The sequence below is a fragment of the Delphinus delphis genome, chromosome 11 (genome assembly GCF_949987515.2).
Source record: "Delphinus delphis chromosome 11, mDelDel1.2, whole genome shotgun sequence".
In the NCBI taxonomy this organism is placed as follows: Eukaryota; Metazoa; Chordata; class Mammalia; order Artiodactyla; family Delphinidae; genus Delphinus; species Delphinus delphis.
This window is the reverse complement of record NC_082693.1, coordinates 43,835,755-43,852,196: the sequence shown is the minus strand read 5'-3', so window position 1 is coordinate 43,852,196 and position 16,442 is coordinate 43,835,755. Positions and strand designations below refer to the sequence as shown.

General features: G+C 49.9%; 2 protein-coding genes across 3 annotated transcripts; one reads left to right on the top strand and one right to left on the bottom strand.

The window, feature by feature from the left end:
• Positions 1 to 1,054: 1,054 nt before the first annotated feature.
• On the bottom strand, positions 1,055 to 6,674 carry CDK2 (cyclin dependent kinase 2). 2 transcript variants are annotated; one of them, XM_060024943.1, is made up of 8 exons: positions 6,369 to 6,674; positions 5,552 to 5,629; positions 5,323 to 5,443; positions 4,478 to 4,648; positions 3,904 to 4,005; positions 3,084 to 3,227; positions 2,577 to 2,780; positions 1,055 to 2,301 (listed from the first exon to the last, which is right to left on the bottom strand). In XM_060024943.1, the coding sequence occupies exons 1-8, from the start codon at positions 6,482 to 6,484 to the stop codon at positions 2,197 to 2,199; spliced, it is 1,041 nt and encodes a 346-aa protein (XP_059880926.1). In that variant the 5' UTR covers positions 6,485 to 6,674; the 3' UTR covers positions 1,055 to 2,196. The 2 variants fall into 2 exon arrangements, with proteins under 2 accessions (XP_059880926.1, XP_059880927.1); XM_060024944.1 differs by lacking the exon at positions 3,084 to 3,227.
• An 828-nt stretch (positions 6,675 to 7,502) lies between these two features.
• Positions 7,503 to 16,395, top strand: PMEL (premelanosome protein). Its single transcript, XM_060026280.2, has 11 exons — positions 7,503 to 7,580; positions 10,309 to 10,419; positions 10,579 to 10,725; positions 11,767 to 11,901; positions 12,284 to 12,445; positions 12,698 to 13,807; positions 14,553 to 14,669; positions 14,907 to 14,991; positions 15,102 to 15,307; positions 15,410 to 15,497; positions 16,108 to 16,395. The coding sequence occupies exons 1-11, from the start codon at positions 7,505 to 7,507 to the stop codon at positions 16,247 to 16,249; spliced, it is 2,379 nt and encodes a 792-aa protein (XP_059882263.1). The 5' UTR covers positions 7,503 to 7,504; the 3' UTR covers positions 16,250 to 16,395.
• Positions 16,396 to 16,442: the final 47 nt, after the last annotated feature.

The window sequence follows — 16,442 nt, the reverse complement described above, 5'->3', positions numbered from 1 at the left end:
AGGAAGGCCGCTACTGACCTTCGCCCCTCCCCTGGGATTTGGCGGGGCCTGCCTCTGGCGCCCCGCCTTCTATCACAAATTCGCGGGCGTGAAGGGAAATACCTCTCCTAGGGACCCGGAGCCTAGGAATTTAAGCGGCCCTCACGTCCGTGCTTCCTCCTTTTAGTGGGGCCCCAGAGCACAGGAATTTTAGGGATGGCCCGCGGCAGTCTGAGATGTTTTTTGGTGAGCTGAGACAATGGCACCTCCAAGAAGTGGTAGCTTGGGGAGGCTTTAGCCCCTTTATAATAATTTTTCATACAGACGATTGATGTATTCTAAATCGCATGTAAATGTGAATAAGTATTTTTAGAAAACTTTTCTGTTTGTGATATGGAACAAAAAGAAAACAAGACGAGGGCTTCCCTGGTGGCGCAGTGGTTGAGAGTCCGCCTGCCGATGCAGGGGACGCGGGTTCGTGCCCCGGCCCGGGAGGGTCCCGCGTGCCGCGGAGCGGCTGTGCCCGTGGGCCATGTCCGCTGGGCCTGCGCGTCCGGAGCCAGTGCTCCGCGACGGGAGAGGCCACAGCAGTGAGAGGCCCGCGTGCCGCAAAAAAAAAAAACAAAATAAAAACGGTAAAAAGAAAACAAGACGAGCTTACTGGGAAATGCAGCGTCAATGCGAATTAACCTTGGAGCCCACTTCCAACCATACTGCTGTTCCTGAGCCCTAACATTGAAAATCTGGAACTGGAGCCTTGTGTGTATGTGTATGTGATATGTGTGTCTGGGGGTGGGGTGGGGTGGGGTGGGGGAGATGCTGGTTTAGGGGAAAGTAAAGTAGGAAATACATAAGCTTCACTTTCCTCAGCTGTAAAATGGGGGCAATAATTCCCACTTCACCCACCCGTGGCACTATCCCAATTGCATCGCAGAGGTTGAAATGGAGTGGGGTGGGTAGCCCTGCATAGAGTGATTAAGAAAAGGGGTCTGAAACCTATTATCACATGCACACATTCATATTCTCTCACACCATTCTTTCAGTAAATATGCAAAAGTAAAGGAGGAGAGACATGAACTATAAAACCAGGAACTTTTTTTTTAATCAATTACAAACTAAATTACAAATAATGTTAATAGCAAGAACACTCAAGGACAAAAGGTGGGAGAAGAGAGACAAAATCATAAAAAAGAAAAAAAGCTTTTTTTTTTGAACATTCGCGTTACAAACCCCAAGGTGCACATGGCAACAAATCCCCACCGATTCCCACTTAAAAAACTGCTATAACCTGAAATATAAATATAATTGTTCATCCTTCTTTTAAAGAAATATTTTTTTCCCAATGTCCCCACTCAGGCACAGCCCTAAAAAAGTGTCAGCATTCTCAAAATGAGGTCTTAACCTTAACTTTCACTCCTATGGGCTGGCCTTCAGAGGGAGATGGAACCTAGCACCTGAAGAACTAAGAATCTTAAAAAGAAGAGAAAAATTCAAACATCTTTCACTTGCCTCATAAGGCCTCGGTGAAGCACAGTCCCTGACCCAGAGCCTCCCAGAGACCCCTTGCCTGTAGGAGGGACAGGCAAGAAGACTAGGAGCAATCATTTCTACTGCAGTCCCACCAGGACTGCAGAGACTGGGAGTCTGAGACAGGGAGTCTTGAGTCTCCCAGACTGTTAGGTGAGATGAAGCACTAAAACTAGGGTATAAACTGGTTGGATCTATTTTTTTAACCTAATTCTTTAAAACAGACCCCTCGCCATGTTTTTGTTTTGCTTGGTTTTCAAAAGTTCCAACTTAGTGCCCCTGCTATCAGTTGGCCTTACACAGGGCTGTGGGAGGTTTGGGGTCTCTGTCACCTGAAACACAGAAAATAATAATTGCGGGGCTTTCAGAGACTGGGATGGCAAACCCTATGTGGAGGAAGGAGAAACAGTCTTTTAACTTTTTTTTTTTTTAAATACCAGCCCTTCTAAGCAATGACTAAGAGGAAGGGGAGAGCATGGTGCAGATTAAGTGCATGTAATATTGACGCTTCCTTTCCATTTCACCTATTTCTCCCCTCCACCCCCTCTCCCCAGAGTTGGCTGGCTAAGAGGGGCAGGTGAGTGCTAAGGCAGCCAGACAAGATCAGTGAGCTAAGAGCCCTGGGCCAAGCCAGATCATGCCCCCACTGGAGGAGGGGGTGAGACTGGGAGTAGGGGCTTGAGAAAGCCATCAGAGTCGAAGGTGAGGTACTGGCTTGGTCACATCCTGGAAGAAAGGGTGAGCCAAAGCTGCCTTTGCTGAAATCCGCTTGTTGGGGTCGTAGTGCAGCATTTGCTGGAGGGAGAGATGTATGCTGACGTCAGTAATGTGATAATGGAGTAAATGGGCAGCAGGTGTTTTGAGAAATCGGGAAACAATTCCTTTCACCCAAGGCAGAGTTCCCATTTCCCTCCTTCCTGTATCTAATGGGTGCACAACAGCGAGAGGGAAGCAGGGGCTAGGGAAATGCTAAGACCAGGAGTCCAGGGCCTCATTCTTCCTTCATCCTGGAAAAACCCTGCCCTGGGGGAGTGAATGAGAGGAAATGGGTGCCCACTCCCCACTCTCACCGATAACAAGCTCCGTCCATCTTCATCCAGGGGGGGCACAACTTTGCTAAAATCTTGCCTGGCCCACTTGGGGAAACTTGGCTTATAATCAGGCATAGAAGTAACTCCTGGCCAAACCACCTCATCTGGGGTCCCCAGAGTCCGAAAGATCCGGAAGAGTTGGTCGATCTCAGAATCTCCTGGGAATAGGGCCCGCCGGGTCACCTGAAAATGGGGAAAGAGGAAAAGCCAAGACCCACATTGACGTCAGTCAAAACTGCCCACTGGATAATGGAGGTTCCCACAGGCAGTGGAAGGTCAGCAGGGCCCCATGACTCCCTCCCCAGGGCCTTTCATGGGGTCAGTCAAACAGAGCCTGAGACAATGAAGTCCCTTCATCTGTCTCCTCGCCCCCTCCTTCCTTCCCCCAACCATGGCTTTGCAGATCCCCAAGGCTGGGTGGGGCTGGGAGGGGGTGAATGTCTGGGGTGCCACTGACATGTAGCAAAGGGATCCCAAGCCACTCACGGGGTGTGGGGTAGACACTGCGGTCATCCCCCCTCCTTGTGGTGCAGACACTTCTAGATAGGAGCACAGCGGGCAGAGACTGTGTCTTCCATTTCTTCTGTGTTCCCCACAGCACCTAGCGTGGTGCTGGGTACACACTAGGTGCTTAACAAATATTTTTTGATGAATTGAGAGATGAATATGGGCAATTGTAAAGTAATGCACTGGGGGATAAATGCACATTATATATATGGGCTAATGGTCTCCATGCCCCCAGTTACAACCCAGATAAGGGACCATAAAACATACTGCTGCTTTGATTTGGAGACTTAGCTCACTCCACTGTTGTATTAAAGGGGATGAGAGCTCCCTTATAAGACTGGGCCTCAGGGATCCTTCAATCTGAAAAGCCAGAGGTTGAGGGGGGATGTGATGTAAGTCTGCAGTTTAAATAAAAGGTGTGGGTAAGGTGAACACAGTTGACCTCACCACATTCCTGGTGCCCTACAATAAGGTCTACAGGCCAAATGAAGGGGACACTAAATGGAACTCATTTTCCCAAGTATATGCAGGCTAAAGCTAAAACAGTTGCAGAAATGATTTAGCTCAATTCAGAGATAAGATATGTATACTGCATGCTAAAGCTGTTTGAGGATATCCTAACATTGTGGTTGACATCAGGGATGACAGTCCTATCCTTTCCCCACCACCCACTTTGTGCTACTCTAGAGGAAGGACCCTGTGATAAGAGAAGGGCCATGGGTCTAGGCCAAGAAACAGTTCTGTTGTTCTTGAATGTGGGGAGGAGGGGGCTGGGTAGAACTCGGGCATGCCTCCGTACCATCTCAGCAAAGATGCAGCCCAGGCTCCAGATGTCCACAGCTGTGGAGTAGTATTTGCAGCCCAGAAGGATTTCAGGTGCTCGGTACCACAGAGTCACCACCTGAGGATAAGCGTAGGAAGGGGAGGGGTGTTGTATGGGGCATGGAGATTCCCACATCTCACTTCCTCAGGACTACTCTGCTAACTCAGCTTCTTAACAAGCAACTTCTTTCCCTCCATCCTTCCCTTCCCTCTGATTTCCCCTAAGTAAAATAACTGGGTACAACTTCTTAGCCCAGAGTTAGCCTAGTCCATGGTTCTGGGGACCATATTTTCTGAACCCCCAATTTGCAACCTTCTTGGAAAACTTGAGGCAATCGGTCATAATTTTAATGGTGTGCCATCCAGCTCTCCTGGCTTGTTATCTATCAAAATGTGAACTCCGTGTATACTCTAAGACCTCTTAGGGTGTCAGAGATACTTTCCATCTAGTGAGAGAGAAACTGCTGGCCAGATAGTTACTAAAAACGTTGTGAATGTCCCTGTTAATACCTCCCAGGAAGTTCAGAGAAGACATGCAGAGAGGGACTCACCTCGTGGGTGTAAGTACGAACAGGGACTCCAAAGGCTCTGGCTAGTCCAAAGTCTGCTAGCTTGATGGCCCCCTCTGCGTTGATAAGCAGATTCTGAGGTTTGAGGTCTCGGTGCAGGACCCGATGAGAATGGCAGAAAGCTAGGCCCTGGAGCAGCTGGAACAGGTAGCTCTGACAAGGGGAGAGAAAAGAATGTGTTTTTCCATCACCGTGAGAACATTAGGGTCTCCTCTGTGCCTCCATAGTTCTACTAAAGCCTTCACTAGTTAGATAATAATTCCATGTTTACAAGCCATTTCCCTGATTGGACTGTAATCCCAGTGAGGATAAGGATCAGGTTTTATTCAGTTTTGCTTTTCTTTTCCATATCCTGTGTTCAGCACATTGAAGGTGTTCAATAAATGTGTGTTGGATAAACGTTTGTTGATAGATGGAAACTAGCTCTGGGAGTAAAGAACCCAGAAAAACAGACAATAGAGACTCACTGGCTATTTCTCCCACCAAGCAGGTGGAAAGGCTTTTTGGAGGGGTCTACCAAGTGCCCTCCAGTCCCATTTATCTGAGTTTCATCTCACCTTCCACCTGAGCTGCTAAGCTGACTCACTAGAGTTTCAACTTCTTTGATTCTCCTGCCCAGCCTTAGGGTTAATAAGTATAATGAGCAGTGAAGGAGCCACAAAAAAGGTATGTGTGATTGTGTGTGTGTGTGTGTGTGTGTGTGTGTGTGTAGGGGGATGAGGGCTGGGAAAGAAGCTAAGATCACAAATCAACACTCAGTCTGGATTGCCTGCCTTCAGTCCCCCCAAGACATGCCCATGTTGGGAGGAGTTGATGTGAAGGATTACCTTTATGAGGGGAAGAGGAATGCCAGTGAGAGCAGAGGCATCCATGAATTTCTTGAGATCCTGGTGCAGAAACTCAAAAACCAGGTAGAGTTTGTTTTCTGTATGAATGACATCCAGCAGCCTAGGGAAGGGAGGTCCAGGGATAGAGGTGAGGGAGAGAAATGCCCAGACAACACAAACAGAAGGCATCCTCCTTTACTGTCAGAGCACCTCCCAGATACATACTTACTTGACAATATTAGGGTGGTTAAGCTCCTTTAGCAGAGAGATCTCTCGTATGGCAGTACTGGGTACACCCTCCGTCTCACTTGGAGAAGTTGGGAGAGCAGAGATGGGAATGTGGTTACAAATATTCCTTTTCTCCCAGCCCAGTGATTCTACCCCACCCCCTGCCTCCCCACAGAGACACCACCCCAGCATCCCCTAGGAAAGTGAGAGAAGAGAAGGGGTGCTTCAGGGGTTAATTCATGGATGGACAGGACTGGCTTTTGGACACATTAAGGTCATTATTTCTTCTTTGCCCAGGGTTAGGTTAGCAAAGCCTCCTGGTGAAGGTGAAGAAGGTAACAGGTAAAAAAAAAGGGGGGGGGCGGGAGTAGCAGCACCCAGCCTCTCTAGAGGGGCCAGTGAGGTTCAACTGCCATTCTTTTGAAAGGGGGAGAGAATTCTAAGATGGGGGTGGGGTTGGGGCAGCGAGGAGGGCTCGTCATTCAAAAAGGTGCTCTTTACAGCTTACTGCAAAACCCAGCTCCACAGGGAGTCCTGGAACCCCCATCTCAGAGGCCTCCTTCCTCTTCCTGAGTCTTTCTGACTGTACATTTAGGGGCATCACCCGCCTTTAGGGAGGAAATTTCCCATGGATTCTACACTACCCTATAGTCTCCCCCGGGAAACCCTCTACTCGTCCTTCAACCCACCTCTCCACTTCAAAAGAAGTCCCTCCCTGCTACCTTCCGGTCCCTGGATGGCCACCGCCGGTTGGGGTGGGGGTAGGGGGCACTCAAGGAGCTCCCGAGTAAGGAGTCCCGGGTACAGAGGCCACTCACGTGTCCAGGCGGATTTTTTTAAGCGCCACCACTTCTCCCGTCACCTTGTTTTTGGCTTTGTACACAACTCCGTACGTGCCCTCTCCGATCTTTTCCACTTTTTGGAAGTTCTCCATGAAGCGCTAGCGAGTCGGGTCAGCCCGGCCCTGGAGCGGGGGCCTGGGAACCCTGCAGAAAGCGGCACCCAGCTCTCGGGGGCCGAGGAGGGGAAACAGGGCCCAGTACCGTGGCCCCAGGTCGGGATGGAACGCAGTGTATCTCTCGCTCTTGTCAATTTGTCCAACTTGAAACAATGTTACCGCCTTCCCCCAGTTCCCTACCGCCACCAGAAGCCCCGCCCCTCCTTCCCGCGTTTCCCTGGCTCCGCCCTCAGATCTTCCTATTGGTCAACGTCAGAGCGGGAGGGGCCAGCCCTGCGTCCCTCTCTGCAAACGACCCCGACCCGCGCAAGTTTGGTTCCGAGGGGCATTAAGACAAGTTTCAACGTAGGTGGGGAGGCTGAACACCTTTTTCCAAGTATCTGATTTGGGATCGAGTTTCCTACCTGTGTCCTGAGTCTATAGGGATTTCCTGATCTCTAATTCGCCGTTTTCACCACGCCTAGGAAAATGTGTATTGACCTAAGATTGAATGCCACCTGGTCCAGGGAGCCTCCTCTGAAAGCAGGAAGCTGGGAATCTCATTGTAAGGGTCTCCCGGGCCTCGGAGGAGTCGTTGCCTCCGTCTCTCAGCCTACCCCGATACTGTCTCTCTTTGATTTTGGATACAGGGTCACTACTTCTACAGTCTTTTTGAGAGGTTCCTGGTTTGACTCACAATAAATTGATCCACTCTCCCATGATGAATCGTGTGTGTCCGGTACGTGTTTTGTTTTGTAGCTGCCCTTCAGTCAGTTCTTTCCACGGGGGGATGGAGTGCTTTAAGATGAGCGTGACCCTGTGAAACCAGAAACTGTCACTGAGTAGCGGGATGTCCAGGGACCAGGATCCCTCCTCAGTTCTGCCTTTCTCAGATCCTCCTGCTCCTCCCAGGCCTCCCCTGCAGGGAGAGGAGGAAGGGCTATGCAAATGAGCATCCGTTTCTTATATAGGGGCTTGTCCTACGCCCTAGCGCCTTTGGTTGCTGGAAAGAACAGGATGGATCTGGTGCTGAGAAAATGCCTTCTCCATGTGGCTGTGATGGGTGCTCTTCTGGCTGTGGGGGCCACAGAAGGTGAGTGTGGGGTGTATGGACATGAGCAAGTGTGAATTTGGGGTTGCACACTTGCTCTGGTTTTCCCTTCCCTAATGGGAGATAACCAGCAATGCTTCTGGCATCTTCCACCCATTTGATTTAGTGAGGACATGGGCAACTGAGCTCCCTCCCCACATGAAGATTTGGGACTCAGCCTGAAAATAACTCCATTTGCTTGGAAGGGCAAGAGAATAGTGGGTCTTGGTGGCCCTAATTCTGAGACCCCCTGGGCAGTGAGCTGGAGCGGGGGCTCCAAGGGAGTAAAATGAGTGGGAGACTCTTTTAGGCAATGTCTCAGGCACTTGGGATAGGGTATTTAAAGTGAGGAGCAAGAGAATGTATTGGATAGAGGGTAAAGAGGCACCACATCCCCTCTTTGGGATGGGCATAGACGATCACAGCCCAGGCTTTTGTTCTGGGGCTGGGAGAGACAGGCAGAGGGGTCTCAGCTGAGCATCACATGAAAGAGCTCTGGGGGATTGGGGCCTCGTGACAGGAGCAAGGGGGGGTGGTGGTGGTGAGAGGGTCTGGAATGTCCCGTGCTGCTCTGAGGAGGGAGGGTTGGGAGTGGAGAAAGAATGGGGCATCTTATAATTCTCTCGCTCTCATGGTGGGATGCTCAGTGGGATGATTCCAGATCCTCCCCCAGCAGAATCAACCAGGTTTCTGGTACATATTAGAAATGGAGTGAGGATAGTCTCTGCTGTGCTGAAATATCTGCATCATATTCCAGTGCCCCCCTTTCTCTAGATCCCTGGTCTCACAGACTTCTAGGAAGTTCTCCTTGATCTGACTTCCCTCATTCATGGTGCAGTTTCAAGTCTTTTTCTTTTACTGTGCTCCTTATTGTACTCTGGAAACATTCTGTTCATACGTGTCCACCTGAGGCTCTTAAAATATTGTGCTTACTTTTTGGATCCTGATTTTTAAAATCATAAGAAGACATTTTTAGATATTCATGAAATTTTGTACGGACTGGTTTCAATAATTTTGTCTAGTGTGAACTAGCATTGTGTTTATTCAAGAAAATATTTCTTCTTTACAGATACATACTGAATTTGTACGGTTTTAAATAACATTATGTCTGGGATTTGCTTGTGAATGCTTTAGCCAGGGACTTTCCTGGTGGTCCAGTGGTAAAGAATCCACCTTCCAATGCAGGGGTCACGGGTTAGATCCCTGGTCGGGGAATTAAGATCCCACATGCCGCGGGGGAACTAAACCTGCACACCACAACTACTGAGCTCGCGCGCCTCAAGGAGAGAGTCCGCGTGCCACAAACTACAGAGCCCATGCGCTCTGGAGCCCCCACATCCTGGAGCCCACGCACCACAACTAGAGAGAGAAAACCCACACGCCACAACTAGAGAGAAGCCCGCACGCTGCAACAAAAGATCCCACATGCTGCAACTAAGACCTGACACAGCCAAAAAAAATAAAGGAGGAAGGAAGGAAGGAAGGAAGGAAGGAAGGAAGGAAAGAAAGGAAGGAAAGGAAGAAAGGAAAGAAGGAAAGAAAGAAAGAAAGAAAGAAAGAAAGAAAGAAAGAAAGGAAGAAAGGAAGAAAGGAAGAAAGAAAGAGGGCTTCCCTGGTGGCGCAGTGGTTGAGAGTCCGCCTGCCGATGCAGGGGACACGGGTTCGTGCCCCGGTCCGGAAAGATCCCACATGCCGCGGTGCGGCTGGGCCTGTGAGCCATGGCTGCTGAGCCTGCGCGTCTGGAGCCTGTGCTCCGCAACGGGAGAGGCCACAAGGGTGAGAGGCCTGCGTACCGCAAAAAAAAAAAAAAAAAAAGAAAGAAAGAAAGAAAGAAAAGTACAGCATTAAAAATGAATACTGTAAAAGAGAAAATTAAATGCTTTAACCAAAAAACAAACCAACAACAAAGGATCGATAAAGCAAATGTGGCAACATGTTGATAGTTGTTGGATCTGGGTGAGGCATGTGGAGAGCCATCATATCCTTTTCTTTCAGACCTCTCTCTTGGTCAGTTATAATAATTTTGTTTGTCCCCACTCCCAATTTCTACCTGCCTCTGGTCCATCCTCCTCACTGCTTGCTGAAGTGATCCTTCTAAAACACAAATCTGATCATATTCCAAAAGTTCTGAAGGGTAAATTTTATGGTATGTGAATTATATCTCAATACAACAAACAAAAATCATCTGAGGTGGTCTTGCCTACAAGATAAAGGCCAAACTCCTTCGCCTGGCACTCAAAGCCCCCACCCCATCTTCTTGGCCTCATCTCTCACGGTGTACCTCAACCACATTGCTGGTGGTCCCCTATCATGCCATGTGCTTCCATGCCTCCATGCATCTGCTCATGCTGGGCCTTCTGCCTAGAATGCTTTATGCCACAGGCCAACTCCTCATTGGATCCTTCCCAGTCTACCAGAGTGGAATTAATCTGTTTATTCTGTCATTTTGTTGTACATCGTGCATGTTTATTATGGCTCATATTAAGCAGTGCCTTGAATTATAGTAATTTATGCATATGTCTGTTTCATCTACTTTAACCTGAATCTCTTTAGGACCATTTCTTTTTCATTTCTTAAGTTCTTTGCACCTAGCACAGTGCCTGGTACATGGTGGGTATTGGGTAAATTAAAATGCACTTTGAATGTGAGAATGAGTGATGTGACATGGGACACTGTGGTCCCCTGAGAAGGGAGTGATGACCTGAGGGTCCTCATTATACCTTCCTTTTAGGACCCAGAGACCGGGACTGGCTTGGTGTCTCAAGGCAGCTCAGAACTAAAGCATGGAATAGGCAGCTATATCCAGAGTGGACAGAAAGCCAGGGGCCTCACTGCTGGAGAGGTAGGAACTTGGCAATTTCTGGGAGGGTATGGTGGGAATGGGGTGGGGAGAGGAGAGGAGCAAGGACTGGGTTGAATGTCGGTTGAGAAGACAGAAAGGGAAAAGGCATATGGGGAGGGGAAGCCAAGGAGTCCCAGCTAACGCAGCTGCCCTTTCCAGGTGGCCAGGTATCTCTGAAGGTCAGCAATGATGGGCCTACACTGCGTGGGGCAAACGCCTCCTTCTCTATTGCCCTGCACTTCCCTGAAAGCCAAAAGGTGCTGTCAGATGGGCAGGTCATCTGGGCCAACAACACCATCATTAACGGTGGGTACCACTCCACTCCAGGCCTCATTCCCAGGGCTCAGCTCATGCCCTTTCTCCTTCTTCTTCTTTTTTTTAAACAAATTATATATGTACTTAGATTAGAAAACACAGATAAAGCACAAAGAAAAAAAAATTGTAGTCCCCAAAATGGGGGACAAAAGACCCAGTGGATTTAGAAGTTGGACAGACTTGGATTTAAACCTGTTACCAGTATGTGACCCTGGGCAAGTCACTTAATTGTTTTGTGCTTCCATTCCCTTAATCTGTAGAATAGGGATGATACTACTTTAAAAGGTTGTTGTAGGGCTTCCCTGGTGGCGCAGTGGTTGAGAGTCCGCCTGCCGATGCAGGAGACACGGGTTCGTGCCCCGGTCTGGGAAGATCCCACATGCCGTGGAGCGGCTGGGCCCGTGAGCCATGGCCGCTGAGCCTGCGTGTCCGGGGCCTGTGCTCCGCAGCGGGAGAGGCCACAAGAGTGAGAGGCCCACGTACCGCAAAAAAAAAAAAAAAAAAAAAAGTTAAAAGGTTGTTGTAAGGATTAAAATGTGATAATATATAAAGAATTTAGCATAATGCCTGCCCTAGCCTACAGTAAAGGCTCAATAGATGTTAGCTGGTGCTGTTATTTTTACTTTTATCCCACTAGCCAGAGCAAATCTTTCTAAACATTTTGATACATTTCCAATCTCTTTCTCTCCAATCTCTATGTATTATACTTACATAGGTATCTTTTTTTTTTTTTTTTTTTTTGGCCGCTCAACATGGAGGATCTTAGTTCCCTGACCAGGGATTGAACCCATGCCCCCTGCATTGGAAAAGTGGAGTCTTTTAACCACTGGACCACCAGAGAAGTCCCTACAAAGGAATCTTTAATTATAGTTTCCATTCTCCCCACTACCACCCACAGTGGGTTATATCAAGGAGAATATATTTTGTAGCTAGGGAGTATTCCCAGAGCCCTGCTCTGGGAGCCATGTTAAAGGTTTTGGTGTATAATAAGGAAAGCCAGGGTTTGCGGGTGACTTTGTATCTTCCTTTCAGGGAGCCAGGTGTGGGGAGGACAGCCAGTGTATCCCCAAGAACCTGATGATACCTGCATCTTCCCCGATGGGAGGGCCTGTCCGCCTGGCCCTTCACCTCAGAGAAGAAGCTTTGTTTATGTCTGGAAGACCTGGGGTGAGAGACTCCCTTCTCTGGCCTGTCACCCACACTTGGATTCATCTCTTCCTACCTGATCCCTTTTCTTTTGGTCCCACCCCTAAACTCTGTGAGTTTCCCTAATCTTCACCTCCCCATGATTCCGTCTTCTTCCACAGCACCTAGCTAACTCTATTATACTTCTTTCTGGGAACCCTTCTCCAATTACAGTCCCATCCCATGGAACCCCTCGTTAGGACTCCTTTCCTGCCCTCATATACAAACTTCCAAACACCCTCTGAAATAACCAACCTCTCAATATATCTCCTGACCTTCCTTCTCTGGTGCCCTGTCTCTAACCCTTCCCCAGTCCCCTTTGACCAGTAACCCCCTTCTCTACTCTTCTTTCTGAAAACCTCAGGCCAATACTGGCAAGTTCTCGGGGGCCCAGTGTCTGGACTGAGCATTGGGACAGGCAAGGCAGTGCTGGGCACACACATCATGGAAGTGACTGTCTACCACCGCCGGGGGTCCCAGAGCTACGTATCCCTCGCTCACTCCCGCTCAGCCTTCACCATTACTGGTAAGGACTTAGGAAGGGACAAGACGAGTCTCAGGGCAGGAGGAGGTGGGGAAGCTTGGCTGGGCAGGAAAGGGGAAAGAGGAAATGGTGTGTAGGGGCACCTTATAGGGGCAGAGCCAGGAAGACATGGGCAGAGGAATGTGGGGCTTGGAGCCAGTGAAGGGCCAGGCAGCTTGGGGTTAGAGGATGTGGCTGTGAAAGAAGAAGCTGTGGCCCAGACCTGGTTCTCACCTTTTCTGGCTCCAATCTCAGACCAGGTGCCCTTCTCTGTGAGCGTGTCTCAGCTGCAGGCCTTGGATGGAATGAACAATCACTTCCTGAGAAAGCAACCTCTGACCTTTGCCCTCCGGCTCCACGACCCCAGTGGCTATTTGGCTGGGGCTGACCTCTCCTACACCTGGGACTTTGGAGACAGTACTGGGACCCTGATCTCTCGGGCACTTGTGGTCACTCACACTTACCTAGAGTCTGGCCCAGTCACTGCACAGGTGGTGCTACAGGCTGCCATTCCTCTCACCTCCTGTGGCTCCTCCCCAGTTCCAGGCACCACAGCTGGGCATGTGCCAACTGCAGAAATCGTGGGCACTACACCTGCTCAGGTGCCAACTGCAGAGCCCTCTGGAACCACAGCTGTGCAAGTACCAACTGCAGAGGGCACAGGTACCACAGCTGGCCAAGTGCCTACTGCAGAAGTCGTGGGCACTACACCTGCTCAGGTGCCAACTGCAGAGCCCTCTGGAACCACAGCTGTGCAAGTACCAACTGCAGAGGGCACAGGTACCACAGCTGGCCAAGTGCCTACTGCAGAAGTCGTGGGCACTACACCTGCTCAGGTGCCAACTGCAGAGCCCTCTGGAACCACAGCTGTGCAAGTACCAACTGCAGAGGGCACAGGTACCACAGCTGGCCAAGTGCCTACTGCAGAAGTCGTGGGCACTACACCTGCTCAGGTGCCAACTGCAGAGCCCTCTGGAACCACAGCTGTGCAAGTACCAACTGCAGAGGGCACAGGTACCACAGCTGGCCAAGTGCCTACTGCAGAAGTCGTGGGCACTACACCTGCTCAGGTGCCAACTGCAGAGCCCTCTGGAACCACAGCTGTGCAAGTACCAACTGCAGAGGGCACAGGTACCACAGCTGAGCAGGTACTAGCCTCAGAAGTCATAAGTACCACACCTGCAGAGATGCCAACTGCAGAGGCCATAGGTACGACACCTGAAGTGTCAACTGCAGAACCCTCTGGAACCACAGTTGCACAGGTAACAACTACAGAGCTGGTGGAGACCACAGCTGGAGAGGTACCCACCCCTGAGCCTGACAGTCCAGATGCCAGCCCATTCTTGTCTACAGAAGGTATTACAGGTAAGAGGGCCAGAATGAATGAGGTTCATTGAGGTGGGGGCATTTGTCACAGCTCTAAAGACCTGAAAGACTTATTCTGGATCCAGATGTTACCCAATCCTTAGCTTACCAGTGGAGTCCCTTCAGAGTCTGCACTGGTTTTAAAGCCCCCAAGTTCCCCTTAATGGTATGGAAGAGATCCAGAGTTCAGGAAACCAGGGTCTTCTCCTAGGCCATGGGGAGAGAGCTTGTTGCTCCTATGTCTCTGAAAAGACCTGTTCCCTAAAGTGAAGGTCAGGGAGCAGTCTGTGATCATTTACATAATACTTATATCTCATTTTCTGATTAAGTGTAAATGCATAGAAATCTTTCCCAGTTTCTAACACCATTTCCCACCTCTGGATTCCCATCCCAAAGTAGGTTTACCTGGAATTGTGGTAGAAACACTGAAAAGGGAGGAATAAGATAGTGACACTATAATGAGTTAACATACATCAAGTGTCTAACCCAGGACCTGGCACAGTGTGGGGTGTGATAAACATTTGGGATTTTTAAAACTCCAGCTCTACCCCTAAGTGTGACTCTGGGGCAGTCATTTCTCCTTCTGGGCCTCAGTTTCCTTATCTATAAAATGAGATTTCCCAGCTCTTGCCTGATTCCAAGCCTGGATCCAGTAGCTCTGGCTCTACCTGGAAAAATGCCTGCTTGGCCTGTTTCCAGGTGTCATTTGTCTCATGACTTTGCCTTTTCAATCCTCTCCTGCCAGGCTCCCAGAGCCCCCTGCTGGATGACACAGCCACCTTAATCCTGGTGAAGCGACAAGTCCCCCTGGATTGTGTTCTGTATCGATATGGCTCCTTTTCCCTCACCCTGGACATTGTCCGTGAGTCTTGCCTACTTTGGGAGCTGGTGGAGGGAAGGCGTGTGCGGCTTAGGGCTGCCCAGTGGAAGCACACCCTGGAAGGAGTTACCCACCTGAACAAGAATACCCAAATCCCAGGGTTTTCATTTGAAGGCATGAGGATGGGATCGGGGAGGTAGCCCGAGGACCTTCCTGTCCGTGGGCCTTTAGGGAGGACTGGTAGAGGAGTCCCAGGCTTAAAACCTTGCACCTTTGCAGAGGGTATTGAGAGTGCTGAGATCCTGCAGGCTGTGCCATCCAGTGAAGGAGATGCATTTGAGCTGACTGTGTCTTGCCAAGGCGGGTGAGTGTCCCACTGATTGCCCCGAGAACTCTCGGGTTGACTGCTGCCCTGCTCTCTGGTGTCTACTGTTCCTTCCCAGACTCCCTGACATAAGCTGACATCTCTCCCAGGCTACCCAAGGAGGCCTGCATAGACATCTCATCGCCAGGGTGCCAGCCCCCTGCCCAGCGGCTGTGTCAGCCTGTGCCACCCAGCCCAGACTGCCAGCTGGTTCTGCACCAGGTACTGAAGGGCGGCTCGGGGACCTACTGCCTCAATGTGTCTTTGGCTGATGCCGACAGCCTGGCAATGGTCAGCACCCAGCTTGTCATGCCTGGTAGGTACTTGGACAAGAGGTAGGATGAAGAAGGGGAGTGGTAGAGGATATGTGACAGGAAGCAGATGCTGACTATAGCTATGTCTGGGATTCTGCCTGTAGGTCAAGAAGCAGGCTTCGGGCAGGCTCCCCTGTTCTTGGGCATCTTGCTGGTATTGATGGCTTTGCTGCTTGCATCTCTGGTATATAGGTGAGAGCCACACCATGCCGCTCACACCCCCTTATCCCTTAGCACCACCGCTCATGATGGAACCACCACCCCCTTCAAGAAAGCATAGTGTCCAGGAAAGAGCCCAGATTTGGAAGTTAAACAGGTCTAGGCTGCATGCAGTCTTGCTGGTGGGATCTTGGGGAAGTAGCTTAACCTTTCTGAGCCTCTGAAAGGTAGGAAAACTGATACCTGCCTCGTAAGGCTGTTGTCAGGATTCTGGACAATGGGTAAAGCACCTGGTTCTGAAGCAAGAGTGCAATAAATGATGATCTTGATGATTTTTGTTATGAATAATATCAAGAGTGGAGAAGGCTGGGTGAAGTGAGTTCTCCACCTGCATGAAGGGCAAATCCCTAGGTCTGGGATGCCAAGGGCCTCAAAGCAGGGAAGCTTGTAGGGTGAGAGGGGAATGGACAGAGGTTACCACAGAAATAAGAGAGGATGAACTCTGTTGGTGAGAAGGAGGGGAAGGAGCCAGGATCAAGGCCAAGGAAACCTGGGATATGATTCATCCTCTTGGCTGGAGAAGCACAAACAGGTTGCCATTGACTACCACTAACCAGTATCCCTGCTTTTCTCCCAATATCAGGAGAAGACGTACAAAGCAGGGCCGAGCTCTCCCCCTTCCCCAGCTGCCACCCGGCAGAACCCAGTGGCTACGTCTGCCCTGGGTCTTCCGTTCTTGCCCCATTGGTGAGAGCAGCCCCCTCCTCAGTGGGCAGCAGGTCTGAGTACTCTCACGTGATGTCATGATTTACCCAGCGTGGACAGCAATGCCTATCTTTTCTCCAGTCTTCCCTTGGAAACTACCATTGCCTGAAATAAAGACTCAGAACCTGGAGCTGTTATTTCCTTACTTCTGGGAGAATCTATGTCAATAAAGGAGTGGAGGTATAAAGGAAGGAGGTGTACCACTTACTTAAC

Coding starts and splice junctions, on each gene's coding strand:
- CDK2 (XM_060024943.1), bottom strand. CDS start 6,484: ATGGAGAACTTCCAAAAAGTGGAAAAGATCGGAGAGGGCACGTACGGA. Junction 4,006..4,477: donor TTCGTACTTACACCCACGAG/GTGAGTCCCTCT, acceptor GCTTATCCTCAG/GTGGTGACTCTGTGGTACCG. Junction 2,302..2,576: donor ATGGACGGAGCTTGTTATCG/GTGAGAGTGGGG, acceptor CTCTCCCTCCAG/CAAATGCTGCACTACGACCC.
- PMEL (XM_060026280.2), top strand. CDS start 7,505: ATGGATCTGGTGCTGAGAAAATGCCTTCTCCATGTGGCTGTGATGGGT. Junction 10,726..11,766: donor CAACAACACCATCATTAACG/GTGGGTACCACT, acceptor TCTTCCTTTCAG/GGAGCCAGGTGTGGGGAGGA. Junction 14,992..15,101: donor ACTGTGTCTTGCCAAGGCGG/GTGAGTGTCCCA, acceptor CATCTCTCCCAG/GCTACCCAAGGAGGCCTGCA.